Here is a 27286-nt window from a genome sequence, read left to right as displayed (position 1 = left end):
AGGAGCCTCGGCTGCCCACAGTGGGGTGGGGATGGGGATACCAGTGATGATTTCCCATTCCCAACACAATTTCCCACTCCCATGACGATTTTCCAGTCCCACCATGATTCCCATGCCCATGATGGTTTCCCATTCCCACCATGATTTCCAATCTCCACCATGACTTACCATTCCAACCATGATTTCCCATTCTCACCATAATTTCCCGTTCCCATGATGATTTTCCATCTCCACCCTGATTTCCCATTCCCATGGTGGTTTCCCATTGCTGATGGGATGGGGGATGCTGGTACTGGAGCTGTGGGTACTGGGAATGGGGTGGAGATGCAGGTTCCAGGGATGCTGGTGGCAGGATGGGGTAGGGGATGCTGACACTGGGAGTGCCAGTACTGGGATCGAGTCAGGGATGGTGGTACCAGTGCTGGTACGGGGTGGAGATGCCAGTCCTGGGGTTGTGATGCCGGTGTTGGGGTGAACTGGGGTGCTGGGACCGGGACAGCTGTGCTGGTACTGGGGTGGTGATATTGGTATGGGGCAGTGATGCTGGTTCTAGAGTGGTGGTGCTGGTGCTGGTTCTGGGGTGGTGACACCGGTACCGGGACAGTGACATTGATACTGGGGTGATGATGCTGGCACTGGAACCGAGATGCTGGTACAAGTTCTGGAGCAGTGATGCTGATTCTAGTACTGGAATGGTGATGTTGGTACTGGGGCACTGATGCTGGTTCTGGTACTGGGGTGGTGATGTTGGTTCTGGGCCAATGACACTGGTTCTGGTACTGGGCAGGTGACAGTGGTCCTGGTTCTGATTCTGGGCCATTGATGCTGGTTCTGGGCCAGTGATGCTGGTCCTGGTCCCAGTCCCAGTCCTGGTCCTGGTCCTGGTTCTGGCAATGCCCACTCACCGGCCAGGTGTGAGATGACTTTTCCAGGCTCAGCCAGCCCCTGTCCCATATACCGTGGCAGCCACAGCTCTTTCCCAGGGCTGGCTCCTGCTCCTCAGCCGAGCACTAATTACAAGCTTGGCTGGAAAAGCAGGAGGTCTTGGTGCCAGCCCTATCCTGATCCTGATCCTGATCTTGGTTCTGGTCCCGCTCCTCGTCCAGGTCCTGTTCCCTGTCCCTCTCCCTGTCCCGCTCCCTGTCCCGTTCCCTGTCCCTGTCCCTCTCCCTGTCTCTGTCCCTCTCCCTCTCCCTCTCTCCCTTTCCCGCTCCCTGTCTCTCTCCCTCTCCCTGTCCCGCTCCCTGTCCCTGTCCCTCTCCCTCTCCCGCTCCCTGTCTCTCTCCCTCTCCCTCTCCCTCTCCCTCTCCCGCTCCCTGTCCCTCTCCCGCTCCCGCTCCCGGGCCCCTCTCTCCTCGCCAGGTCCCGGGCCAGTGCCCGGGTCCCTGTCCCTGTCCCTGCCCGTCCCTGTCCCTCTCTCTCTCCCTCTCCGTCCCCTCCCGCCGCTGTCGTTCCCATCGTGACCGCTAGGCGGCGCCAGAGCCCCGCAGGGCCGCGGGGGGCGTGGTCTCGCTGCCTGTAGGCGTGTCCTTCCGTCTGGTGCTCACGATCTGTGGGCGTGGTCTAATGACTGTGGGCGTGGCCTTTATCGTGGGCGTGGCCTTGCTCTCCTCGCGGGGCCGGGGCGGAAGCGGAAGTGACGCGCGGGGCGCGGCGCCATCGCTGTCATGGCGGGCAGGGGGGCCGCCCGGGTCCCCGAGCGGTGAGTGCGGCCCTGCCCGACCCGGCCCGGCCCTGACCCACCGCGGTGGCCACGTCATTAGGAGTCGTGGGCGAGGGAGGGGAGAGGGGTGAGGGTCTGCGGGACATGGGGGTTTAAGGGTCCGCGGGCGTGTGAGGGTCGCTGGGTCTGGAAGGGTTTGGGGTCCCGGGCAGGGAGAGTTGGAGGGTCTCGGACCAGGGGGGTTGAGAGTCCTCGGGCCAGGGGGAGTTTGGGGGTCCCGGATTTGAAGGTCGGGGCAGTTTGAGGGTCCTGGGCCTGAGGGGGTCTGAGGGTCCCCAAGCCTGGGGGCGTTTGAGGTTCTCAGAGCAGGGCGGGTTTGGGGGTCCTGGGCCTGGGGGTTTGAGGGTCCTGGGGCCAGGGGAGGGTTTGAGGGTCTCCAGACCTGGGATATGTTTGAGGGTCCCCAGTGCGGAGGGTTTTGAGGGTCCCGGGCCTGGGGTCTCTCCCTCAGTTTAACCCCCCCGTGCCCGGATCCAGGTGGACAGACTACATCCCCCTGGGCAGGAGGATGCCAGGAACCCGCTTCATTGCCTTCAAGGTGCCCCTGAAGAAGGTGAGGGACCCCCAGGGGCCTGGGGGGGCATTGGGGTGGGAAAGAGCCCTGGGAAAGGGGCACTTTGTGGAGATTCAGGGAGTGAATTCCTGATGAACACAGTGCCACATCTGGGGAGTGGGGGCTGTGAGGGGTCCCTGTGGCACAACAGACCCACCTGAAACACACCCAGGGGTGAGTCCAGGGGGGTCCCAGAGCTTGTGGTGGGGAGCAGGGCTGGGTGTTCACCTGGCACAGGGGGGAGAGTCGGGCTGGGGAGCTGGGGGGGCTCAGCCTGGAGAAAAGGAGGCTCAGGGGGGACCTTCTGGCTCTGCAACTCCCTGACAGGAGGGAGGACTGGGGGGGGATTGTCGGGCTCTGCTGCCAGGGAACAAGGGACAGGAGGAGAGGGAACGGCCTCCAGCTGTGCCAGGGGAGGCTCAGGTTGGACATTAGAGAAATTCCTTTATGGAAAGGATTGGTTAAACACTGGAACTGCCCAGGGAGGTGGTGGAGTCTCCACCCCTGGAGGTGCCCAGGGAAGGCCTGGATGTGGCACTCCATGCTCTGGGCTGGGGGGGATCAGTCACAGGGTGGATTTGATGATCTTGGAGGGCTTTTCCAGCCTCAGTAATTCTGAGATTCCATGGGTCTGAGCTGAAGGATCTGGTTTACAGCTTCCACCAAACAGCACCTTTGGTGTCTGGGGGTGTCTCTCACCATGGTTCTGCCTCAGGGGGAAGTTTTTGGTGACTTTTGGAAGCCCACAACTGAGCTGTCCCAAAGCCCAGCCCTGCCCATGGCAGAGGTGCAGCTGGATGAGCTTTAAGGTCCCTCCCAACCCAACTCCTTCCCTGATGCCATGATTGGACCCAGTAACTCTGTGTCTACCTGCCTCAGCCTCTGCTCCTTCCCCGAGTCCTTCTCCCTCGTCTCCTGGAGTTCTGGAGCAGGAAATTCTTCCCACCCCTCACACACACTCCAATTTAATGTCTGCTCTGAAACATGATTTCCCCTCAGAGTTTTGACAGGAATCTCCTTCCAGAGGAGAGGTTTTCCCCTCGTGACCTCATCAGAAAAGTCAGGGAGAGGAAGGAGGAGCTGGGGCTGATCATCGACCTCACCTACACCAGGCGCTACTATGGGCCAGAGGTGAGTCTGGGACGGCTGGGAACGGGCAGGATTTGCTTCCAGGAGGAGAATTGGAAGAGTGTGAGGCACTGGAATCTCTGACAGGGCATGAGATGAACCATTGCAGCCCCATGGGGGTCTTTGTCCTTGCTCAAGTACCACGCTGGGTTCTTCAACCCCAGACCAACCAGCACAAGTTTGGGGATACCCTAAAGCTGCTTTTATGGGATCTTCTGATTGCAAACAGCTCTGAGTGTGTGGATAATTGCTTGGAAAAGTGTTCCAGCCTCTGTGTGCCCTCCCCAGGGAGGAAAGAGAGGCAGAAAAAATAATATGGAATTTTGGTGCTATGTCAAAGGAGTGAAGCAGAGCTTTTCTTACCTAAAACTGTGTTACTGCTCTTTTAGGCTCAGTTGAAAATTTCATTTTCTGGCTTCTGGTTCATTAATAATAAAAAAATCCTTATGCTTTTTCTGGAAATTATGGACTGTGCTTCTTGCAGGAGCTCCCAGCCACACTCTGCTACTCGAAGATCCTGACCATGGGCCACGAAATCCCAAACAAACAGACCATTTTCCAGTTCAAATGTGTGGTAAAGAAGTTTCTGAATGACAACAAAGACAATGGTGAGTATGGGTTTCCCTGGTGGGTGTTCTGGTACTGGGATGGGCCAGTGGTGTTTTAAGGAACAGCAGGAATTTCTTTTCCTTCCCTTGGCACGGGAATGTCAAGGCAACAGGTTGGGTTTGTTTTAGGGATGGAATTCCTGTCGTCCCTGATAATCCAGGCCAGGTTGGACAGGGCTTGGAGCAACTTGAGACAGTGGTAGGTGTCCCTGCCCCTGTCAGGGACTGCCACTGGAGGGGCTTTAAAATCCTTTCCAGCCCAAACCATTCCATGATTCTGGGATAACTGGGCAGTGAGTGGAACTTTAATTGAGTTTGAGTCATGGGACTGTAGCAGAAGTAACGAGTTCTATCAGGGCTGCTAGTTAGACATAATAGACATAAATAAAGTTAGACATAATAAATACAGTAAGTAAGAGAAGGTAAAAATAAATATTAATAAATAAATTAAACATAATTAGACATAAATATCGTGATGTAATATTGTGTGTGCCCACTTCTGTGTAGTTGATTGGTGTCTGATGGAGGGTTAATGCAGAGGGGCTTGTTTGGGGGGGATTTTGGGGAAAAGACACTTAAATATCCTCTGATTTGTGTGTTACAGACAAACTCATCGGGGTTCACTGCACCCATGGCTTGAACAGGACTGGATACCTGGTGTGCAGGTGAGTTGTCCTTATCACAGGGGGTTAAGTGGTGGCATTTCCAGGAGGAAATAATGCCAAGGAAATAGAGTCAAGTGATCTGTGTAATCCCAGACTTCCGTAGATTTTCAGTTTTTATTAGGGACACTTTTTATTCCAATTTCAGCACAGCAGGTGCTGATACTCCAGTCTGGCATGTAAATAAAAGCTCTGCAAACCTCCCAGTTCCTTCTTCTCTTTGAATCATCACCAACCTGTGGATGTTTTCCTCGTTAATTGTGTGTAATTAGGGTTTTCTTGCTGCTCTGCTCAGGTACCTGATTGATGTTGAAGGCATGGAGCCAAACGCTGCCATAGAGTGTAAGTGTGGGTTCTTGATTGGATGTGGGGTGTTTATTGGGATTTGGGATGGTCAGAAGGTTTGGGGTGGCCCCAGGGAGGGGAGCTGTGCTTGGTTGAAGGGGTTAAAATCCTTGTGAAGGGTTTTAGCTGCTCTTCAGCCCCAAAGGCTGTAGCTCAGACCTTTCCCTCTCCAGTGTTCAACAAATCCCGAGGGCATCCCATAGAGAGAACCAACTACATCCAGGATCTCAGGAACAGAGCTGGGAAAAAGTGAGTCCTGGTGTGTCCAGAAGTGAGTGATGGGCCCTGGGAATGCTGCTGGAAAGGAACAGGGGATAAACATGGATGGCTCCAGGAAGGGAGGTGGGACAGGCCAGTGGGGAAGGTAGGAGAATGGGCAGGGAGAACAGGACATTGGGAATGGCTTAAAACTCACAGAGGGTGGGGTTAGATGGGATATTGGGAATGGATTCTTCCCTGGGAGGGTGGGGAGGGGCTGGGATGGAGTTCCCAGAGAAGCTGTGGCTGCCCCTGGATCCCTGGAAGTGTCCAAGGCCAGGTTGGAGCAACCTGGGCTAGTGGAAGGTGTCCCTGCCCATGGCAGGGGGTGGCACTGGGTGGGCCTTAAGATCCCTTCCAACCCAAACCATTCTGGGATTCTGTGATGGCTTTAAAGATCCTTTTCTTTACTCTGCTTTCTTTCCTTGGCCCTTCCCTTTCCGGGTGAGCAGTGCCACAAAGGGGTGGGTTTGGGTGTGGGGAGCTGATGTGGTCACTCAGTGGACACAGGAACACACGGAATTCTCTTTAAGGAAGTGTGGACTGAAGAGTTTGGGCTCGGGCCCCTTCAGAGAAAAAAGCAGCGCCCCAGCAAACCCCAGAAAGCAGATGGTCAAAGCCCACCCTCCTCGCTCAGCCCAGCCCCCCCTGGCAGTGCCCAGGTAGGTGTTTGTCCCTGCCCTCTGTGCCCTGAGCTGAGCAGGCACAGCCAACAGCTGCTCCCTCAGGTTTAAACACCCTGAACTGGACTTTTCCCGAGACCCACCCATTGCCTTCCCAGCTCTGAGGGGGAAAAAACCTCTCTGAAATTATTGTGTCAGTGGTGAGGTTCTTGTGCCTGCAAAGCTCTGCCTCTGAGTGACATTCCTGTGCCTGTGGATGTGGAATGACATCCCTGCCAGGGCTGGAGCTGGTTCTCAGTGGGGCTGGAATGTTCTCCTGCTGAGGCATTTAAAGGATTTTGGATCAGCAAGTGAGGCAGCTCCTCCCTGAGAGTGAAGAGGGGCCTCTCCCTGTTCCTGAGCTCAGCTGGGAAGAGGCTTCCCCTTGTCCTGGGGGGCAAATCCCAGCTGGGAGAGGTGTCCTCCCACCTGTGTGGGAGCTCCAGACCCACTGCAGGGACATGTGTGGAGCCAGGGGGCCTCCGAGGGGCTTGTCCAGCCCCACCCTGAGGGGCAGGAAAAATGATCCCTGCTGAAAACTTCACTTGCTGTGGGAAATCAAGAGGTTTTTTTCCATTTCTCCCCCAATTTTCACCCCATTTCTTCCTGTTTTTCCTGTTTCCTCCCAGTTTTTCCTGTTTTTGCCCCATTTTCCCCTTTTCCCTTTGTTTTTTTCCCCCATTTCACCCCATTTTTTCTCATTTTTTCCCCCATTTCCTCCCGCTTTTTCCCGTTTTTTGTCAATTTGTCCCATTTCCCCCACCATTTTCACCTAGTTTTTTCCCTTTCACCCCATTTTATCCCAATTTTTCCCATTTTCCCCCATTTTCCCCCCGTACCAGGCCCAGCAGGACTGGTGAGTTCTGGCCACGTGTCCCCACAGACTCATTTTACACCAATTTTAACACTGTTTTTCCTATTTTTTCCCATTTCTGCCCCATTCTTTCCCATTTTCTCCCACTTTCACCCTGTTCCCCCCCATTTTCTCCCTTTTTCACTGCATTTTCCTTTGAGCTGGGCGTTCTCCCAGGATGCCCCACCTTTCAGGAAAAGGCACCAGGTAAGCCCAGAGGGGGTTCACAGCCCTCCTTTTTGGGGTTGATTGGGGCTGATTCCTGATTTTTTCCTTCCAGGAATGCTGGCAGTGCCAAGAGGAAGCACCAGCCCAGCCCCACGGCCCTGGCACAGCCCCTGGATTTGGGACACGGGCAGGAGGCCCCGGAGCAGAGGAGGATGTGCAGCCTGGCCCCCAGGAACTGTTGGGTGTCACCCAAGGGACTCTCTTTCCCCCACCCCCAGAATTCCCAGAACTCCCAGAAGGCCACACCCGCCAGGAAGCGCCGGCACCGGCGCAGGAAACACGTGGGGACGGAGCAGGGAATGTCCTGACAGCGCCCAGGGAACGCTGTGCTCCCAGGGAATGCTGTGCTCCCAGGGAATGCTGTGCTCCCAGGGAACGCTGTGCTCCCAGGGAACGCTGTGCTCCCAGGGAACGCTGTGCTCCCAGGGAACGCTGTGCTCCCAGGGAATGCTGTGCTCCCAGGGAATGCTGTGCTCCAGGACGGCCCGTCCATGGACTCGTCTCTGCCCCCAGGGAGCGCCGGGATGGGGCTGGAACGGCTGGAATGAGGGGCTGGAGCTGCCAGGAACTGCCAGCCCGGGGGTTGCTCAGCTCAGCAGGGCTCTGCTTTTTAATTTTTCTCTCTTTCCTCAAACCCCCCCCCCGATGATTTTATGGATCTCGCAGGAATTTTCTACTCTTACACCGTAACTCTGCTCCCAGAGGGATGTGAGGAATAAACAAAGACTCGGAGCTGGGAGAATCCTAAAAGAACACCCCTTAACCTTCAACAGAAAGAGCTTTTCTGTTGGTTTCCTCGATATATGACAACAAATAGGATTTGGCCTGAAAATACAGGATTTTTCTTTCCCTCCTTTTCACTCATTTTTGCTGAAGTAAAATCCCTGCAGTGTGTAAAACCTGTGTGGAGCTGTGTTTTCCCCCTGGGTGGACCTGAGGAGCCTGGAAGGCTGAGCCCAACTGGACTTGGGGTTGCTGGGCCCGTTTTGGGGTGAGAAGGGCCAGTTTTGGGATGGGAAAGGGGGTTTTGGGGTCAGAAGGGCGGTTTTGGGGGTGAGAACGGCTGGTTTTGGGGTGAGAAGGGCAGTTTTGGGGTGGGGACATCCAGCTTTGGGGCGGGAATGGTTGATTTGGGGGGCAGAAGGGCTGGTTTTAGAGTGGGAATGGCCAGTTTTGGGATCAGAAGGGTCGGGTTTGGGGGCTGGGAGGGGGTTTTGGGGGTGAGAAGGGCAGTTTGGGGGAAAGAAGGGCCGGTTTTGGGGCAAGAAGAGCCAGATTTGGGGTGGGAAGGGCGGGTTTTGGGGCGGGAAGGGCCGGTTTTGGGGTGGTCCGGAGCCAAGGGCGCTGCCCCTTTAGGGGTGACGTCATCACGCCCGACGTCCCGCTGAGGGCGCTGAAGTCGCGGCACGGCCGGGCGGAAGCGGGCGGTGCGCGTGGCGCTGCCCGGATGTGGCGGCGGCGTCGGATTGGTCGGCGGAAGCGAGGCAGGCGGGGCGGGGCGGCGGCGGTCGAGGAAGAACCCGGAAGTGCCGAGGGGAGGCGGTGGCAGGTCCAGGACGGGCCCCGGGGATGGGGAGGGATCCCGCGGATGGGGAGGGATCCCGGGGATGGGGGAGCGGCCTGAGGGGCTGGGGGAGCGGGACTGGGGAGGCCGCCGGTTGTGTGAGGTGGGGTCTGGCATCGAGGGCAGGTCGGGGGGTCTGGCTGGGGGAGGTTTCCTTGGCAATGGGGATCCACTCGGGAGTCTCTGACTGGGGGGTCTCTCACCTTAGGAAGGAGGATCTTAGGAAAGGGGAACTGCTCAGGAAGGGTCCGGCTGTGGGATCTTTTCCTTAAGAAGGGGCTCTGTGGGATCTTCCCCTTTGGAAGGGGGATCTTTACCTTAAGTCCCCTCTGCCTTAGGAAGGAGGATCTGGTCAGGGCTGAAGGATGTTTTCTTAGGAAGGAGGATCCATTAAGGAGTCTCTGGCTGTGGGATCCTTCACCTTGGGAAGTGGTATCTTTCCACTTAGGATGGGGGATCCAGTCAGGGCTGTGGGATCTTTCTCCTTTGGAAGAGAGATCTTTCCCTTAAGAAGGAGAATCCACTTGGGAGTCTCTGGCTGTGGGGTCTCTCACCTCAGGAAGGAGGATCCTTTCCCTTAGGAAGGGTGAACTGGTCAGGAGGGGTTTGGCTGTGGGATCTTTCCCCTTGGGAAGGGGGATCCGGTCAGGAGTTCTCTTCCCAAAGAAGGGAATCCTTCTTTGGCTGTAGGATCCTTCCCCTTAGGAAAGGGGATCTTCTCCTTAGGAAGGGCTCTGGCTGGAAGATCCTTCCCCTCAGGAGGGAGGATCTTTTCCTTGATAAGGGGGATGTCTCCCTTATGAAGAGGAATCTGGTCAAGGGCTGTGGGATCTTCCCCTTAGGAAGGGGGATCCACTCCGGGGGCTCTGGATATGAGGGTGTTTCTCTCTGGGAAGGGGATCCTTCCCCTTATGAAGGGATATCTGCTCAGGAGGGGTTTGACTGTGGGATCTTTCCCTTAGGATTTGCTCAGGAGTCTCTGGCTGTGGGATCTTTCCCCTTGTGAAGGGGGATCCACTCAGGAGGCTGTGGGTGTGGGCATGTTTCTCCTTAGGAAGGGGGATCCACTCAGGAATTCTTGGCTGTGGGATCCTTCCCCTTAGAGAGGAAGATCCCTCCCTTAGGAAGGGTGAACTGGGGGAGGGATCTGGCTGTGGATCTTTTCCTTAATAAAGGGGATGTTTCCCTTAGGAAAAGGGATCTGGTCAAGGGGGTCTGGCTGTGGGATCTTCCCTTAGGAAGGAGGATCTTTCCCTTAGGAAGGGGGAACTGCTCAGGGGCAGCTCTGGCCGTGGGATGTTTTCCTTGGTCACAGGGGCTCTGTGGGATCCTTCCCCTTAGGAAATGGGATCCAGTCAGGAAGGGCTCTGGCTGTGGGATCCTTCCCTTTAGGAAGGGTGAACTGGTCAGGAGGGGTCTGTCTGGCTGTGGGATGGGCAGGGGGGCTGTTTTGGGGGGGCAGACAGTGTGGGGGGACTGTTTTGGGGGGATCAGGTGGTCTTGGAGGGGCTCCTCTGCTCTCCCCAGCAGGGCTTGGAGGGTTGTGGGGGGCTCTAATTTTGGGGAGGGGTCTCCCTCTCTCCTGGTGGGCTGGGGAGGGGCTGGAGTTTGGGGCTTGCAGTTTGGGGGGGTTGGTTTGGGCACTTTATTTTGGAGGGGGGGCTGTGGGATCAGAGGGGGGCTCTGCTCTGGGGACACTGGGAGTTATGGGGTGAGTGAGGTCTGTTCTCCCATGGGAAAAACTATGGGATTTGGTGGGGGGGGGATTATTCTGGGGAGGGATCAGAGCTCTGGCTTGAGGAAGGGGGAAAGCTGAACCCCCAGCAGAAGCATCAGTTTTGGGGGGGAAGCTGAAGCCCCCCCTGAGCTGAGCTGTCTCATCCCAGAGAAGCCAAATCCCACAGGGAAAGGGGCTTGGGGGGGCTGGGAAACATGGGAAAAAGGGGCTCCTGCTCTGGGATAACCCCAGGAGGGCCTGTCCTCCTCCACCAGGTTCAGCTGGGGCCTTTTCCTCCTTCGGGAAGGAGCCACAGTCCGTCCTGGCACTGTGGAATTGCTGGAAGGCTTGGGAGGTGCTCTGTGATTCCCCAGGGAGTTTAACCCTTGTGTGGCTCCAGAGTGGCTTTTCCAAGGAAAACCTGCTCCTGGTGGAGCAGGAGAAGCGTTGTGGAGGTTCCTGGGCTCGGTCTGGGCGCTTCCTCCCCATGGAATCCATTGGCTCCTGCCGTGGGTGAGGAGGGTTTGTTGGGAAGCAGCCCCATGGATCAGATTGTGGAGCATTCCTGGGATCATGGGAGTGCCTCTCACAGCACTGGGAGAGAGGGACTGAGAGTTTGGGAAGGAGCCTGTTGGGTGAGGAGGGATCTGGGAGGATCCTTTGGCACCATCCACATCCCATGAGGAAAAGGCTGCAGAGTTGAAACCTCTTGTGGAGCTGCTCCTGGGAAATTCCTTGGCTTTGTGATCCCAAACTGGGCACCAGCACTGGGTTTGTCCTGTGGAGAAACAACTGGGAAGAGCTGCCTTGGGTGGGATTTAGAGGGACCAAACCCAGCAGAGCTTGAAATTAATGTCCAGGGACTGACATGATTATATTAGTTTCTGTTTATTCACACACACATATATATATAATTATATCTTATAATAATTTCATTAATATATATAACATATTATACATTCTATATTATATTATAGATAATATTACTTTTATTAATATACATATTTCTATTACAATATATTAGATTACCTTATTAATATATTGTTATATTATCTTATGATACATTATTTATTTTTATATCTATTATATGCTATTAATTTTATATGTACATATATTAAAACACAGCTATATATTATATTAATTTTATTAATATTATATATTATTTATTATATTATAATACATTATCTATTTATATCTATTATATTAATTTGTGTAATTTTATATAATATATACTTCTATTTATTATATTTATATATATAAAAATATATATATATTTATATATATATAAAATTATATAAATTAATGCCAGGGACTGAACGTGCAGCTGCTTTGAGGTCACAGGGGTGAATATCCCAGTGCTGTGTCCAAACAGAGCTAGGCTTTTCCCAGATTTCTCCCTCAGGACCTGGCTTGACTTGTGGATTAAATGTTTTTTCTGCCAAGTGGGGATGATTTGTGTCAGGGAAAGACAATCCTAAGGAATGTGGATGAGGCAGCTCAGGACTGGAACAGGGACTGGAACAGGGACTGGAACAGGGACTGGAACAGGATCCCCGTGGTTTAAGCCAGAGCTCCAGGAATGCTTGGACAATGCTCTCAGGGACAGGGTGGGATTATTGGGGTGTCTGTGGGATCGTTGGGGTGTCTGTGGGATGGTTGGGGTGTCTGTGGGATCGTTGGGGTGTCTGTGGGATGGTTGGGGTGTCTGGGATAGTCGGGGTGTCTGTGGGATAGTCGGGGTGTCTGTGGGATAGTTGGGGTGTTGGGATTATTGGGGTGTCTGTGGGACTCTTGGTGTGTCTGTGGGATTATTGGGGTGTCTGGGACAGTCGGTGTGCCTGTGGGAGTGTCCGTGTGTCCGGGATAGCCGGGGTGTCTGTGGGATAGTGTCGGGGTGTCTGCCTGTGGATGTGGGATTGGGGTGTCTGGGAAGTTGGTGTCTGTCTGGGATAGTTGTTGTGGGGTCCTGTGGGATAGTTGGGGTGTCTGTGGGATTATTGGGGTGTCTGTGGGATTGGTGTGTCTGTGGGATTATTGGGGTGTCTGGGACAGTCGGTGTGTCTGTGGGAGTGTCCGTGTGTCCGGGATAGCCGGGGTGTCTGTGGGAGTGTCCGTGTGTCCGGGATAGCCGGGGTGTCTGTGGGAGTGTCCGTGTGTCCGGGATAGCCGGGGTGTCTGTGGGATTATTGGGGTGTCCGGGATAGCCGGGGTGTCCGTGGGATTATTGGGGTGTCCGGGATAGCCGGGGTGTCTGTGGGACTGTCCGTGTGTCCGGGATAGCCGGGGTGTCTGTGGGATTATTGGGGTGTCTGGGATAGCCAGGGTGTCTGTGGGATTATTGGGGTGTCCGGGATAGCCGGGGTGTCCGTGCAGTGCCCGGGGTCGGACGGCCGATCCCGTGGTCCCTTCCCCGCGGGGCCGTTCCCGGTCTCACGGCCGTGCTCCCGCAGGCTCCGCTCGGATGTGTGTGACCATGCCGGGCCGCGGGCTGCCCCCGGAGGAGCGGGTGCGGCGGCTGATCCAGGCGGGCAGCAGCGTGGAGGTGAACGAGGACATCCCCCCGCGCCGCTACTACCGCTCGGGGGTGGAGATGCTGCGCATGGCGGCGGTGTACGCGGGGGAGGGCAACGCCGAGCACGCCTTCATCCTCTACAACAAGTACATCACGTAAGGGACGGGCACAGGGGCTGGGCTGGGCTATGGGGCTGGGCTGGGCTATGGGGCTGGGCTGGGCTATGGGCTGGGCTGGGCTGGGCTGGGCTATGGGGCTGGGCTGGGCGGGGGGGCTGGGCTATGGGGCTGGGGGCTGGGCTATGGGGCTGGGCTGGGCTATGGGGCTGGGCTGGGCTAGGGGCTGGGCTGGGCTATGGGGCTGGGCTATGGGCTGGGCTGGGCTATGGGCTGAGCGGGGCTATGGGCTGGGCTATGGGCTGAGCTGGGCTATGGGCTGAGCTGGGCTATGGGCTGGGCTATGGGCTGGGCTGGGCTAGGCTGGGCTCTGGGACTGGGCTGGGCTCTGGGGCTGGGCCATGGGCTAGGCTGGGCTGGGCTCTGGGCTGGGCTCTGGGCTGGGCTCTGGGCTGGGGGCTGAGCAGTGCCCTGACACTGCCAGGGACAATTGAGCTGGGAGAGCTCTGCTCTGCCCCTCTGGGATTTGGGGTCCCCACAGCTGGTGGGACTGACCCGCAGGGGTCATAAAAGGGATCTTTCCGCTTAGGAAGGGGGATGTGGTTGGGAGGGCTCTGACTGTGGGATCTCTTCCTCAGGAAGGGGGATGTGGTTGGGAGGGCTCTGACTGTGGGATCTCTTCCTTAGGAAGGGGGATCCGGTTTGGGGCTCCCCTTGCTCTGTTGTGGGGGGTGGGAGCCTGTGGGGGCTTTGGCTGGGGGGGTCCTCCACTCGTTTAGAGAGGGGCTGTTTTGAGGGGCAGGTAGAGCAGGGGGAGCTGTTTTGGGGGGGACAGCCAGGATGGGGGGGCTCTTTTAGGGGGTCAGATGTGAGGTGACTCCCCACAGTTTCACCTCAAGGTGTGAGACACAAACCCACAGATGCAGCTGACTTGTAAAAGTTCACAGAATGCCAGAATTGTTAGGGGTGGAAGGGACCTCTGGGGCTTGGGGTGGACTGAGCAGGCAACGTCATAGAGGTGTGAAGTAAAAACCCACAAACTCACTTCACAGAATCCAGAATCCCAGAATTGTTAAGGGTGGAAGGGACCTCTGGGATTTGGGGTCCCACAGCTGGTGGGACAGACCACCATGTCATAAAAGGTGTGAGGCACAAACACACAGAAGCAGCTGACTTGTAAAAGTTCACAGAATCGAGAATTGTTAGGGGTGGAAGAGACCCTGGGGTTTGGGGTGAACTGACCAGGAATTGTCATAAAAGGTGTGAGGCAAAACCCCACAGAATCTCAGTTCACAGAATCTCAGAGTCCAGAATCTCAGAATTGTTAGGGGTGGAAGGGACTTCTGGGATTTGGGGTCCCACAGCTCTCTTGGTGAGCCAGGGAGGGTCTGGAGATTGGGGTCCCTTGGGTGGGGTGGTTTGGTTTGGACACTTTATTTTGAGAGGTGCTGTGGGAATTAGAGGGGGGTTCTGGTCTGGGGGCACTGGGAATTACAGTGTGTGACTGGGGTCTGTTCTCCCCTGGGGAGGACTGTGGGATCTGGCAGGAGAGGTTATTTTGAGGAGGGGACTCAGAGCTCTGGCTGGTGGGACTGACCAGGAGATGTCATAAAGGTGTGAGGCACAAACCCAGAGACACAACTCCCTTCACAGAATCCCGAATCCCAGAATTGCTGGGGGTGGAAGGGACCTCTGGAGATCACCCAGTGCAAACCCCAACCCACCTGGAGCAGGTGACACAGGGACATGTCCAGATGGGTTTGGAAAGGCTCCAGGTGGGTTTGGAATGTCTCCAGAGAGGGAGACTCCACACCCTCCCTGGGCTCTGCCACCTCCTCCATGGAAAGAAGTTCTTCCTCCTGTTGAGGTGGAACTTGTCGTGGTTCACTTTATGGCTGTTGCTCCTCATCCTGCTGCTGTGCACCACTGAAAAGTCTGGTACCATCCTCTTGATACCCCTTGGAGATATTTGTATGCATTAATGAGATTCCCTTTGGAAAGAGGCTGAGCTTGGATTCCTCTGTCCTTCTGGAGACTCCTGTCAGCAGCAGAGGGGTTTTGTCCACCTCTAAGTCAAAGCTTCCAGGTGTTTTATCGCCACGGAGGGGCTAAATTGGCCTTGTTTTTCACTAGGTTGGTTGTGACATCATATGGATTGGCAGGGATCCATCACCAGGAATATCAGTATCTAGTATCCTGGAAAGGATTGAGGTTGGGTGGTGGTTTCTCTGATAAACCACTTTCAAAGCCTGTTTTAGGTTACTACAGCCTTTTACAGCAGGGAGTGAGTCCCTCTTTCAGGAGCAGGGACCAGTTGGAGATTTATTTTTACATGTCAGATTTGTTTTTACATTTCAGAAGGATTATAATTCTCTCCCAACCCCCTCAACAATGCCCTGTTGGTGTTTATGGGGCTGAAAATTGTGATCCTCAGAAAATACCCCAATGTCATAGTGGCCTGTTCCTGTAAGTTTTTTGGGAAAAATCCTGCCCCTCCCACCCAGTGCCCCTGGTGAGGTCTGTGCTGTGCCCACACCGCCTGCTTACCCAGAACATGGTTGGCACCTCCGTGGGCATTTCCCCTCCCTGCCCTTTGTGCAGGTTCCTGCCCCTGAAATCCAACACATTTTTCCCTGATTAGGCTTTTCTTCCTGCCTTGCACTTCCTGAGCTTTTATGGGCATGGGAGCAGGGCCCTGGGAGGCTGCACGGGGAGCTGGGAAGTGTAAAACCCTTGGGAAGGTTTCCAGGCTGGTTACGCAGCTGGGACTGGAGGAGGAACTTTTTAACTAAACAAACTCAAAGCACCTTGGCTGTTTCATTGTAGCTCTGAGAGGTGCTGGGGTGGCTCTTTCCAGCAGCTTTCCTGGAATTTTCAGCCTGGGCTGGGCTGCCAGGAGGGTGGAAAACCTTCCCTTGGTGGGATTTCTGCATTGCTGAGTTTGAGCTGCTGCCCTGGATTGTCCAAAGATATGAACTTAACGTCACCATCTTGTTTCTGTAAATGAAGATGGGAAGCTGAAGCTCAAGCTTGGTGTTTTCTAGATGTCCTGATCCAAAGGGCAAGATCCACATGAGGGCATGTCCTGATCCACTGGGAACTGGAGCCTCTCGTGGACTTGCTCTGCTCTCCCTTTCCTAGGAATGGGACCAGGCTGGGAGAGCTGGGGGGGTTCACCTGAAGAAGAGAAGGCTCCTGAGAGCCCCTTCCAGGGCCTAAAGGTGCTCTGAGAGCTGGAGAGGGACTGGGGACAAGGGATGGAGGGACAGGACACAGGGAATGGTCATAAACTCGCCGAGGGCAGGGTTAGATGGGATATTGGGAAGGAATTGTTGGCTGTGAGGGTGGAGAGGGGCTGGGATGGAATTCCCAGAGCAGCTGTGGCTGTTCCATCCCTGGAAGTGTCCAAGGCCAGGTTGGAGCAACCTGGGATAGTGGAAAGTGTCACTGCCCATGGAAGGAGGTGGAACTGGATGAGTTTTAAGGTCCCATCCAACCCAAGCCGTTCCATGATTCCATGGCTATCTCTAGGAATAACCAGGCTGGATTTTAACCCATATCTTGTCACCTGATAAGACTTTCCTTGCCTGTCCTCCTGAGCAGCTTATTTTCCGTTGATCTGAGTGGTTCTTTTCCTTGGATCCCCACCAGGAACACTCGAGTCGATTTTGGCAGAGCCAAATATGAAAGAAAAAGGAAACAAGACACAACTTTTGTGTGGTGCTTGGGCTCCTTGGTTTGGTGCTGCTGGGATCAGCTCTGGGGGTGTCACAGGGATTTGGGAGCTGCCAGCTTGGCCTGTGCTCCAGAGCTGGGCTTAAAAATAGCCTGGGCTGGGGCTGCTCGGTGCCAAGCAGCTGCTGCTCCAGTGGGCTGGGGAACAGCAGAGGTTTGAACAAGCCCAAAGCTCCTGGAGGTGGGAGCTGCAGGTTCTGGTCCTGCCAAACCTCAGTGAGGCTGTTGGTGGGAGACATGGGCTGTTCCTGCCCCTCCTCTGCCCCTTCAGCTGCTGCTCCTGCCCCCGAATTTTCCTCTGCTGCCTGAGCCCTCCTCTCCTCCTCCTGCCTGCTTTTTCCCCGCTTCCTGACTTGTGGAAACCCAGCTGTCCCTGCTGGTTTTTCCATCCTCCCCAGCCCCAGCATCTGCTCTTAATCCTCCCTAATTAATCCCTTCCATCTTAATCCACGAGCTGTTGGCAGCGCTCGGGGCCTTGTTGTGTCTCCTCGACACAGTGACCTACTTCACACCACCAGCTGGGAGAGGGACCTTGCTGGGGCTTTGGGGTGGAACCACGGCTTCTCTAGGGCTCCATGGGTGCTGATCCTGCATCCTCACCCTCTCCCTGGCAACCAGGAGCATTCAGGGTGGCAAAAAGTCCTTCCTTCTCCCAGAGGACTGAGAGTTTGGAGCAGCTGGGTTTGTTTACTGCCCACACAGGGGTTTCTCCGAGCGAAGAGTCTCACTCTGTCCCTGCTGAGTTTTTCCCTCTTGGCTCTGCTTGGTTCGTGCTGCTCCCTGGGGCACAGTCCAGTCCTCTTATTCCCTTATTCCTTGTGCCTGGGAACGAGGCTGCTCTCTGGAGCTGGAGTATCCTTTGGATGCTGGAGCTGTGTGGGAAAAAGCCAGGGAGGAGGGCAGGGATTTGGGGTTAATCCCAAAGCTTTGTGGATGCCCAGAGCCAGGACAGCTCCACTTGCAAGAGACAAGGGCCCAGCTAAGCCCACCCTGAGCTCAGCCTGAGCTCAGCCTGAGCACCCTGTCACCACTGGGGACTTGGTCACAGGGTAACTCAGAGTGTCCCAAACCTGAGCCAGAGGGAGCTGCCCTGTGTTTATGGGCTTTCCCCCTGGTATTAGTGCCTGGACAACTCTCTCTGCATCTTCACCTCCATGTCCTGCAGAGCTCCATGGAAGGGCCTCGTTGTGGCCTTCCAGGACTTAAAGAAGGCTTGTGAAAAATAGGGAGAGGGATTTTTTGCATGGGCAGACAGTCATAGGGTAAGGGGGAACAGGAGAGATTTGGGTTGGATATTGCGAAGGAATTCCTCCCTGTGAGGGTGGGGAGGGACTGGGATGGAATTCCCAGAGAAGCTGTGGCTGCCCCTGGATCCCTGGAAGTGTCCAAGGCCAGGTTGGAGCAACCTGGGATAGGGGAAGGTGTCCCTGCCTGTGGCAGGGAGTGGGACTGGATGAGCTTCAAGGTCCCTTCCAACTCAAACCAGTCTGGGATTCTACGAGGGGGAAAACAGTTATCCCATTTGTAGGGGAGCCAAAGTTGAACCTGTTCCCATGCTGGCAGTGGGATGATGCTGTGATTTCCCTCCCGAAAGCCAGCACAGGAATTCCCCTCCAGCCTGGAATACCTGGGGCTGCTCCAGCTGCAGAGCCCAAAGTTTCCCAATGCAGCAGCTGGGGATGTTGGGAACTTGCTTTTAGCAAGTTTTCTCTGTTCAAGGTCTGAGTCGTTTCCCCTCTGATGCACAGAGTGTCTGTCCCTCTGAGCAGAAGGACAGTGAGCACTGAGTCAGCCGAGTCCTTGCGCTGGGACTGAAATCCCGGGATGCTGCGAGGTGTCGGCAGGTGCCCAAGCACCTCCTGAATCACTGCTGTGCCCTTGGTGCTTCAGACCAGCTTATTAATGGTTCTGTTCAAAACAAATGTATTTATCCCTGAGGATCATCTCCAGAGTCCAGGTGGAATTACAGCCTGTGTGAGGTGCTCCCGTGGGATTGAACGAGGTCTGTGTGCCATGAACAGCTCCAAGGGGCGATGGAGGTTTTCCTGCAGAAAGACTGTCCTGATGGGCAGCACAGGACCCAGGGATCTGTACCCCCAAAGTGCCACTGACTGTCTTGTGTCTTCCTGCCATGATCCCAAACTGCAGTTTCTGTCCTGTTTTTCCAGGCTCTTCATTGAGAAGCTGCCCCAGCACCGTGACTACAAAACCGCCGTCATTCCCGAGAAGAGGGAGACAGTCAAAGTAAGTGGTGACATTGCCAGGTCCTGAAGGGAAACGTCTTGGCATCGTTGACCTTGGGTGTTCATGGCTCTGGCATGGGTGATCCACACAAACACTGGCATGGCCAGGCAGTCCTGACCCCTGGGAGTTCAGTTCTGGGCTCCTCTCCAAGACAGACACTGAGGGGCTGGAGGTGTCCAGGGAAGGGAACGGAGCTGGGGAAGGGGCTGGAGCAGCAGGAGAGGCTGAGGGAGCTGGGGGGGCTCAGCCTGGAGAAAAGGAGGCTCAGGGGGGACCTTCTGGCTCTGCAACTCCCTGACAGGAGGGGGGAGCTGGGGGGGGTCAGGCTCTGCTCCCAGGGAACAAGGGACAGGAGGAGAGGGAACGGCCTCCAGCTGTGCCATGGGATGTTTAGGTTGGATACTGGGGAAATTCCTTCCCCAGTAGTGTTGTCCAGCCCTGGCACAGCCTCCCCGGGGCAGTGGTTGAATCAGCACCCCTGGAATTATGTAGAACACTTGGATGTGGCACTTGGGGACATGGATTAGTGATTGACATGGCAGTGCTGGGGGAAAGGTTGGACTTGATGATCTTGGAGGTATTTTCCTCCTAAACAATTCCATGATTCTCTGAGTTATGGTTTGGGCTCTTCTTACCCTACTGTATTTACACTGGTGTCCAGTTTACTTTCTGTTGAGCACTGGAGTGTCCTTTTTTCCTGTTAAACTCCCTGCTTTTTAAAGACCACATGGCTTTTCCATGCATGAGAGCTGGATGCTCAACACGGTGAGATTTGCCAGGGAATCCTTGGAGGTTCCTCACAGCCACAAGAAGCCACGGCTCCTATGCTTAATGCTGCAAAGGCCAGCACTGCTGGGTGATTTTGGGGGTGGGTTTGGGGGTGGTTTTGGGGTTGTTGCAGCTGCTCAGGGCCGGTTTTGTTGGCACTCAGGTTTTTCCTGCGTTTCTCCCCCAGAAGCTGAAGGAAGTAGCCTTTCCCAGAGCAGAAGAGCTCAAGGAGGAGCTGCTAAAGAGGTACGCCCAGGACTATGCTAAGTACAAGGAGCAGGAGGTGAGTGAGAGCAGACTGCAGGCCTGTGCTCCCCAGGAGACCCTCAGCCACCAAGGGTTTGGGAGAGGGCAAGTCTCCAGGGCTCCCTGGGTGCTCAGGAATTGTGGGGATCCCCCCCTGCAGCACAGGGCTGGCCCTGCTGCCAATGTAGGTTCATCTGAGTCTCTCTTCCTTGTGCATCCTGAGTTGGGGCTGTTTGGTTGGTTAATTCTCTTTGTCCCAACACAAGATCCAGGTTTTGTGATCCAGAAACCCAGCATGGGCAAGGATGTGGGGTTGTGTGGGCAAAACAGAAACCTCCAGAATCAGTTTTGCTGCAGACAAGTGTGATTTGGGAGACAGGATAGAGGGAAAACAACCTGGAGTTGTGCTTCTGTGGAAGAGGGAGGGTAAGGCAGAGGTTTTAGGTGCCCTGGTCCAGCTGGCTCTCCTGATGGAAGTGTGGATCTCTGCAAGCTGAAGCTTCCTGCAAGGAATGCTCTTTGCAGAGCCTTTTGAAGCAGCCTGGGATTGCTGAGGGTCTGCAGCGCAGAGGCTCCATGTTCCCGTCTCTGCTCATGTCCCTTGGGATACTTCTTCTTAGGGAAGGAGGAGGAAGAGTAATTTGCACCCACTTTGGCTTTGCAGCAGCAGCTGGAGGAGGAGAAGAGCCGGGTGGCCCTGATGAAGCAGCAGCAGGCAGAGCAGGAGCAGTTCCACGCCTTCGAAGAGATGATCCGGCGGCAGGAGCTGGAGAAGGAACGCCTGAGGATAGTGCAGGAGTTTGGGAAGCCAGAGCCAGAGTCTCTGGATGGACCCCTCATCCCTGGAGTGGAAAAGCCCCCGACTGATTTAACCCCAAAGGTTCCAGTGTCTTCAGTTCACCCAGCAAGTCCCTCAGCGGGGACCGTCCCACCCAGACCTCCCGTTGTGGACAGATCTTTGAAGCCCAGTGCTTTGGGGAGCACAGAAACCAGTTAGTACCTCTGGGAGCATCCCTATCCCTTGCTGGGGCTGAGCCAAATGTGACCAGTTTGTCTGGGAGGCTCTTGGAACTATCTGCTCCTGGCTCCATCCCTTCTGGGGTTTTGCTCTTCCAAGTCACTGGATGTTGTCCCTGTTGTTCAGTAAAGGTTTGCAGGGCTTGGGAGAACTGTCTCCTCTTGGGAATGCACCCTCCATGCTCTTCCAGCCCAGTCTTTCTGCTGTTCCAGACTCTGCAGCCTATTTGCCTTTCCTTGATCCAAGCACTTCTTGGAGATTTGAGTTTAATTCCTGGCTGGGCTGATTGAATCCTCCTCCTGACCAAATCCTGCCAAACACAGCTCCAAAATACTCATCCAGACATGTCCAGTGACTGGTTCTTGCCCAGTGACACATCCTACCTTAAATAACATGCTGTGAGTGTGTGTGGTTTCGTTTTTACTAACAAGCAAAAGACTCATTTTTGAGACCCTGCTGAAGGATTCTTCCCCTCTCTGTTCTGAAGGAGGTGGTGCTTGTCCTTTATCAAAGGGGTGGTGCCTGTCCTTTATCAGTGTCCCAGTGACACATTTATCTCTTGGTGCCACTGGAGGGGCAGAGCCAGAGCAGTCCACCCTTCCAGGTGCATTTTTTCAGTCTCATCCCTTCAGGGCCTGCCCTGAGGGATCATTTCTGCTCCCCTGGCTTGTGTCTCACTGCGCTCCCGTTCCCCACAGGTGCAGGAGTGGATGTCCTTCGCCAGGTCATTGTCCCCAGGGAGCTGTGCCACAAATTCCTCCAGCTGGCTGATGCCAACACGGTGCGGGGTGTGGAGACCTGTGGGATCCTCTGTGGGAAGCTGGTAAGGGGACAATCCGTCAGGAGACCTTGGAGTGGCACAGGGGTTGTTTGTCACGGCACCACTGCTTTGGAAATGGCTGCAGGACCCTGATCTTTGTCCTGGAATTCTCTAGTGCAGTTTCAGGCTTCCCTGTGAGCATTAGGGATGATCTGCCTCTCCCTTTCCAGGCTTTTGGGTCAGGATTTCCTCACTCAGTGCCAACCAGAGTCCCCACTCGGCTTCCTCTCTGCTGCTGATGACTCTGTGTACCTGCCACAAGCACTGGGGACAGTCCTGGGGACAGGAGCTCCAGGGACTTGTCCTTTGGGTGCCAGCAGGACTGGGATGTCCCAGCTGGTGATTTCACCCACACAGGGCTGACAGGACACTGTTCTCCCCAGGAGTTTTCGTGTCCAGGTTTTGTTGGCAGCTCCAGCCCTGAGTCACTCGCAGGGGTTTGCTTTGAAATGGAGCTGTTTGAAGTAGCAACTTCCTGCCATCCAGCTGCTTCCAGACACTGGGGATTATTTAGGGATGAGGCATCATCTTGAGTTGCTTCAGTGGGTGTTCTCTGAGCTGTTGTGGGTGCTCTGCACAGCAGGGAAAATGAAATAGGAAGAAAACCCCGCGACTCCTTTGTCAGTAACTGGGAGTTGCACCTGCGTGGTGCATGGGCTTCTTGAGGAGAAGTTCCCAAAACTTAAGGAATTCTCTCGGCTCCCTGTTTCCTGCTGAGGGGTGCCTGGGGGTGCCTGTGCTCCCTCTGATCCCCCTGTGCTGCCCCTGCCCTGCAGATGAGGAATGAGTTCACCATAACCCACGTGATCGTGCCCAAGCAGCACGGGGGCCCCGACTACTGCAACACCGAGAACGAGGAGGAGCTGTTCCTGATCCAGGACCAGCACGGCCTCGTCACCCTGGGCTGGATCCACGTGAGTGCCTCCTGCCCCTGCCTTCAGCCTGGAGGGAAAGGGCTGGGGGAGCAGGGCTGGGGGAGGAGGAGTTACAGGAGGAGATGGTGTGGAGTGGGCAGCAGCCTCTGGGTGGGTTTCTCACCTCTGGTTTGGTTTCTCCCTCTGGTTGGATCTCTTGCCTCTGGGTGGATTTCTCCCCCTGGTTGAGTTTCTCCCCCCAGTTGGATTTCTCCCTCTGATTTGATTTCTCTCTCTAGTTGGGTTTCTCCCTCTGGTACAGTCTGATTCACTACTCTACTGGAGAAATCCTGGCCTGTTTTACATTTGAGTCCCTTCCCAAAGCATCAGGCCCTTTGGAAAGGAGAGAGGGCAGGGTTAGATGGGATATTGGGAAGAAATTCTTCCCTGGGAAGGTGGGAAGGCCCTGGCACAAGTTGCCCAGAGAAAACCTTAGAGCCCCTTCCAGGGCCTAAAGGGGCTCCAGAGCTGGAGAGGGACTTGGGACAAGGGATGGAGGGACAGGACAAGGGGGAATGGCTTCCCACTGCCAGAGGGCAGGGCTAGATTAGATATTAAGAAGACATTCTTGGCTGTGAGGGTGGCGAGGCCCTGGCACAGGTTGCCCAGAGAAGCTGTGGCTGCCCCTGGATCCCTGGAAGTGTCCAAGGCCAGGTTGGAGCAGCCTGGGCTAGTGGAAGGTGTCCCTGCCCATGGCAGGGGGTGGAACTGGCTGATCTTTGAGATCCCTTCCAACACAGACCAGTCTGGATCTGTGCAAGGGGGGTCCTGGACATGCAGCTCATGTATCCTCCAGCTAAAATCCAACTCCAGAGGCCCCGTCAGGGCATCCCAAGCCTCCTGCTGCAGGGACACCTCTCCCATGCTGTGTCCCTGGAGTGGTGCTGCTGTTGAGGCAGCTGTGCCGTGGGATGTGCCAGTTCCAGAGTCCTCCCTGGCTGCAGCAATTCCCTGCTGTCCCCACGGAGCCCTTGGCAGTCGGATCCGTGCCAAGGAAAATGTTTGGAGCTGCTGAGTAATCTCTCGAAAGCAGCTGCTGCCTCACAGCCTTGGACAGGGGAATGTGCTGCCTGTGCCTGATCCCCGAGGGGGCAGCTCTGCCCTGCCAGCCCTGTCACACCCAGGGACCCTCCGGAATTCCTGTGCCCCTTCTGCTGGCCTTGGCAACAAAAACCTCACCAGCAGAAGGAGCAGGAGCTTCCAGCAGAAGGAAATCCAGTGAAATCCAGCTGCAGGCAGGAGCTGGGTGAGGTGGTGGCTGTCAGGGATCATACAGCCCTCTGGAATGGGATATCCTGTAGTGCCAGGGCAGGATGGGCTGTGCTGGTGCTGCTGCACTTGAGAAAGGTGTGAATTCCCTGCAAGGACAGTGTTGGGCCTGAAAGCAGGACTTTTTCATGCCATGGGACAGGAATGTAGAGCTCCTTTTGTACTTCAAATGGAAAAGAGGAGCAGGTGTTTTAAGACAGTCCAAAATAAAAGGGGGGCTACAAGAGAGCTGGAGAGGGAATTTTGGCAAGAGCATGGAATGATGTGATAGGACAAGGGGGAATGGCTTCCCACTGCCAGAGGGCAGGGTTAGATGGGATATTGGGAATAAATTCTTGGCTGTGAGGGTGGTGAGGGGCTGGGATGGAATTCCCAGAGGAGCTGTGGCTGCCCCTGGGTCCCTGGAAGTGTCCAAGGCCAGGTTGGATGGGGCTTGGAGCAGCCTGGGCTAGTGGAAGGTGTCCCTGGATGGAATGGGATGGTATTTAGGGTCACTCCCAACCCAAACCATTCTGGGATTCTACACAAACCCCTCTTAGTGTGTCCCCTGTGCCATCCCAGGAGCTGTGTCTCCTCTGTCACAGCCTTCCTTTGGCAGACACAATCCCTTGGAACCATTTTGCCAAGCCTGCTGTGACTCCTGTCCGTGTGTTGCCTGTTCCAGACCCATCCCACACAGACAGCCTTCCTGTCCAGCGTGGACCTGCACACCCACTGCTCCTACCAGCTGATGCTGCCGGAGTCCATCGCCATCGTGTGCTCTCCCAAGTACCAGGAGTGAGTATGGACACCCAGGAATGTGGGTGGACACCAGGAGTGAGTGTGGACACCAGGATGTGGGGTGGGGAAGGCCTTTCCTTCTGCCTGGGCTGTTTAACCACACCCTTCCTCTATCGGATTCCTGGTGTGGAGATAAAATGCCAGGTCACACACGTGGGACTGCACAGCTCTTCTGGGCTGGATCAGGATCAGGATCAGGATCAGGGGGTTGGATCTGGGCAGTGGTTGCCCACCTGTGACAGGAGGGTGATCTGCAGCCCTGGGGGTGGGAAGAGGAGTGTCCCAGGAGGAGAGGTATCCCAGGAAGAGGGGTGTCCTGGGAATGGGGATGTCCCAGGAAAGGAGGTGTCCCAGGCAGTGATGTCCCAAGAAGGGGATCTCTCAGATGGGGGTGTCCTGGGAAGAGGGGTGTCCCAGACAGAAGGGTGTCTCAGGAAGAGGGGTGTCCCAGACAGAGGGGTGTCCCAGACAGAGGGGTGTCTCAGGAAGAGGGGTGTCCCAGACAGAGGGGTGTCCCAGACAGAGGGGTGTCCTGGGAAGAGAGGTGTCCCAGAAAGGGCGGCTTTCCCAGGAAGAGATGTCCCAGACATCCCAGAGGGTTCTCCCTCAGCCTCAATCTCTGCCCCTGCCCGAGGTGAGCTGCCCCAAAGGTGCTCTGAGGCCCAGAGGACGTGGCTGTCCCTGCAGAGGTTGCAGAGGTGGAGCCACAGGAGGTCCTTGTGCTCCTGGGTGTGTTCCCTTCTCCAGGACGGGGTTTTTCCGGCTGACGGAGCATGGCCTGGAGGAGATCTCGTCCTGCCGCCAGAAAGGGTTCCACCCACACCCCAAAGACCCCCCTCTCTTCACGGTGAGTCCCCCCAGGCACTGGGGGCTGTGGGGTGGGGAGCTGGTGTGTTGGACCCTTCACTGGAGTTAAATCCGTGTGGGATGCTGGGCTGTGACAGGAGAGGAGGCTCAGCCTGGCAGGGGCCGGTCTCAGATTCCCAGGGTGGAGGTGCAGGAGCTTCCCAACGTTTTACAGGGCTTGGAGGAGTGATGGGGAGCTCCTCCCTGCAGGAACAGGGCGAGGCAGCACAAAGGGGTGTGTTTGGGAGAGGGATCTGTCCTGCTGTGGTCACTGTGTGATCCAAGGAACGGCTCCAAGGGCTGTTCTGGGAAGGACTCTGGCTGCAGGTCGTGTCACCTGAGCTGTGGGAACATCTGAATAACCCCCTGTCCCCTCTCTTTCTCTCTCCCAGACCTGCAGTCACGTGTCAGTGGTGGAGAGGGATGTTGTCCTGCTGGATCTCCGATAATCCTCCTGCCTTATCCGCTCACAGGAACCTCCCGCCTTCCTCTCAGCCTTAGGGATTGGTCCCTCCTGTAGCAGATGATTCCCACCGTGTAGAGATCCCTCCCCTCCCTCCCCCAGTGCTGGTGGGATTTCCAGTGGAATCACATCCCTGACCTCCTTGGGAGCACGTGGATCCTCAGTGCCTGGAGCCTGCTGAGGTCCAAGGTGTGGGGAAAAGCCAGCTGGGAATTCAGAGGCAGGAGCCAACACTAAAGCAGTTTTTAACACTCTAACCCGTGGCTGGAACGGCCTCCTGGGGAGGTTCCCCATGATTTGCTGCAACCACAAGATGTGGAAACCTCTTCAAGTGCTTTTGGGACTTGCCCAAATTAACCCATGCCCCGTGTTGTCCCTCTCTGCGGGTCGCTGTGGCCTCAGAGCAGCTTCCAGGAGTAGATAAACCTTTCCTGTAGTTTAAACCCTCCTGACCCCTCTCCCCCCTCATGAGCTCAGCCCCACCGAGCTGAGCCACTCCTGCTTCCTGGTACTCGGATCTTTGCCTGGGGAGGGAGAGAGGGGACTCAACTCCTTTGGGATCCCCATTTCAGGGATGAAGGTGCCTGGACGGGGCACAGCTTTGCAGGATCTCCCTCATCCCAGCAGTGTTTAGGGGTGTCTGGTGACTTTATTCCCTTTCCTGGCTCTGGGATCCTCTCAGCCCGTGGTGTTAGCGTGGAGGAGCACTGGGTGTCCCAGCTGCCATCACTGCTCCCAGATGGAATTCCAGCTGCTCTGGCCACTTCCATCCTCCAAGATCCCACAGCCTGATTGCCTCTGAGCTTCCCAGAGCAGCTGGGAGCCCGTCCTTGCCCAACCCGAGCTCTCCGTGACGTCGCTGCCGTGCGGTACCGCCGGATCCTGCTCCGAGGTGCTTTAGTGGGATGCCAAGCAGAGAATTCCCTTCCCTGTGCTCCAGGCCGAGCCTCCGCCCTCACTGGGTAGGAAGCAGCAGAATTCCAAGGTGGAAGGCAGCTGGGCTCAGGGCTGAGCGTGACCCACACCCCACACCCTGCAGAGGGATGGTCGGCACATGGCTGTGCAGGGCTGGGGGAGGCTGGAGCTGCCTTCCCACCTGGCATGAAAACATCCATGTCCTCGTGCATCCAACACCCCTCAGTGTTCCGGTGAACACACATGGATCAGATTATCTGGGCTGGGTCTCTTGTGCCACTTGTTTTCTTTGAGCTCCCCCGGTGGGTTGGGGGGTCTGGCGGGGGGGGAATCCATTTG

At 55.7% G+C, this 27286-nt stretch overlaps 2 protein-coding genes across 5 annotated transcripts; both read left to right on the top strand.

Annotated features, from left to right (window-relative positions):
- Positions 1 to 1644: 1644 nt before the first annotated feature.
- DUSP11 (dual specificity phosphatase 11) lies at positions 1645 to 7422 on the top strand. Of its 2 annotated transcripts, XM_027736668.2 has the most exons (9): positions 1645 to 1702; positions 2201 to 2276; positions 3276 to 3407; positions 3889 to 4012; positions 4617 to 4677; positions 4970 to 5016; positions 5193 to 5268; positions 5811 to 5939; positions 7073 to 7422. In XM_027736668.2, the coding sequence occupies exons 1-9, from the start codon at positions 1668 to 1670 to the stop codon at positions 7326 to 7328; spliced, it is 936 nt and encodes a 311-aa protein (XP_027592469.1). In that variant the 5' UTR covers positions 1645 to 1667; the 3' UTR covers positions 7329 to 7422. The 2 variants fall into 2 exon arrangements, with proteins under 2 accessions (XP_027592469.1, XP_027592473.1); XM_027736672.2 differs by lacking the exon at positions 7073 to 7422 and having other exon boundaries at positions 5815 to 5906.
- A 1085-nt stretch (positions 7423 to 8507) lies between these two features.
- On the top strand, positions 8508 to 27215 carry LOC113996022 (STAM binding protein). 3 transcript variants are annotated; one of them, XM_039384615.1, is made up of 10 exons: positions 8508 to 8569; positions 12752 to 12968; positions 18833 to 18908; positions 19864 to 19959; positions 20587 to 20914; positions 21639 to 21763; positions 22537 to 22674; positions 24608 to 24720; positions 25471 to 25570; positions 25962 to 26018. In XM_039384615.1, the coding sequence occupies exons 2-10, from the start codon at positions 12763 to 12765 to the stop codon at positions 26016 to 26018; spliced, it is 1239 nt and encodes a 412-aa protein (XP_039240549.1). In that variant the 5' UTR covers positions 8508 to 8569; positions 12752 to 12762. The 3 variants fall into 3 exon arrangements, with proteins under 3 accessions (XP_039240549.1, XP_039240548.1, XP_039240547.1); XM_039384614.1 differs by lacking the exon at positions 8508 to 8569 and having other exon boundaries at positions 20590 to 20914; positions 25962 to 27215; XM_039384613.1 differs by lacking the exon at positions 8508 to 8569 and having other exon boundaries at positions 25962 to 27215.
- Positions 27216 to 27286: the final 71 nt, after the last annotated feature.

The sequence above is a fragment of the Pipra filicauda genome, unplaced genomic scaffold, assembly GCF_003945595.2.
Source record: "Pipra filicauda isolate LSUMZ 115617 unplaced genomic scaffold, ASM394559v2 scaffold364_size791107_pilon, whole genome shotgun sequence".
Lineage (NCBI taxonomy): Eukaryota > Metazoa > Chordata > Aves > Passeriformes > Pipridae > Pipra > Pipra filicauda.
This window is presented reverse-complemented; position numbering and strand designations above follow the sequence as displayed.

What these genes read in the sequence shown, in the direction of transcription:
- DUSP11 (XM_027736668.2), top strand. Translation starts at nt 1,668, where the DNA reads ATGGCGGGCAGGGGGGCCGCCCGGGTCCCCGAGCG. An exon ending in GGCGCTACTATGGGCCAGAG is followed by an intron (nt 3,408 to 3,888) that starts GTGAGTCTGGGA and finishes TGCTTCTTGCAG; the next exon opens with GAGCTCCCAGCCACACTCTG. An exon ending in ACTGGATACCTGGTGTGCAG is followed by an intron (nt 4,678 to 4,969) that starts GTGAGTTGTCCT and finishes TGCTCTGCTCAG; the next exon opens with GTACCTGATTGATGTTGAAG.
- LOC113996022 (XM_039384613.1), top strand. Translation starts at nt 12,763, where the DNA reads ATGTGTGTGACCATGCCGGGCCGCGGGCTGCCCCCGGAGGAGCGGGTG. An exon ending in CTCTACAACAAGTACATCAC is followed by an intron (nt 12,969 to 18,832) that starts GTAAGGGACGGG and finishes CTGTTTTTCCAG; the next exon opens with GCTCTTCATTGAGAAGCTGC. An exon ending in TCACCCTGGGCTGGATCCAC is followed by an intron (nt 22,675 to 24,607) that starts GTGAGTGCCTCC and finishes TGCCTGTTCCAG; the next exon opens with ACCCATCCCACACAGACAGC.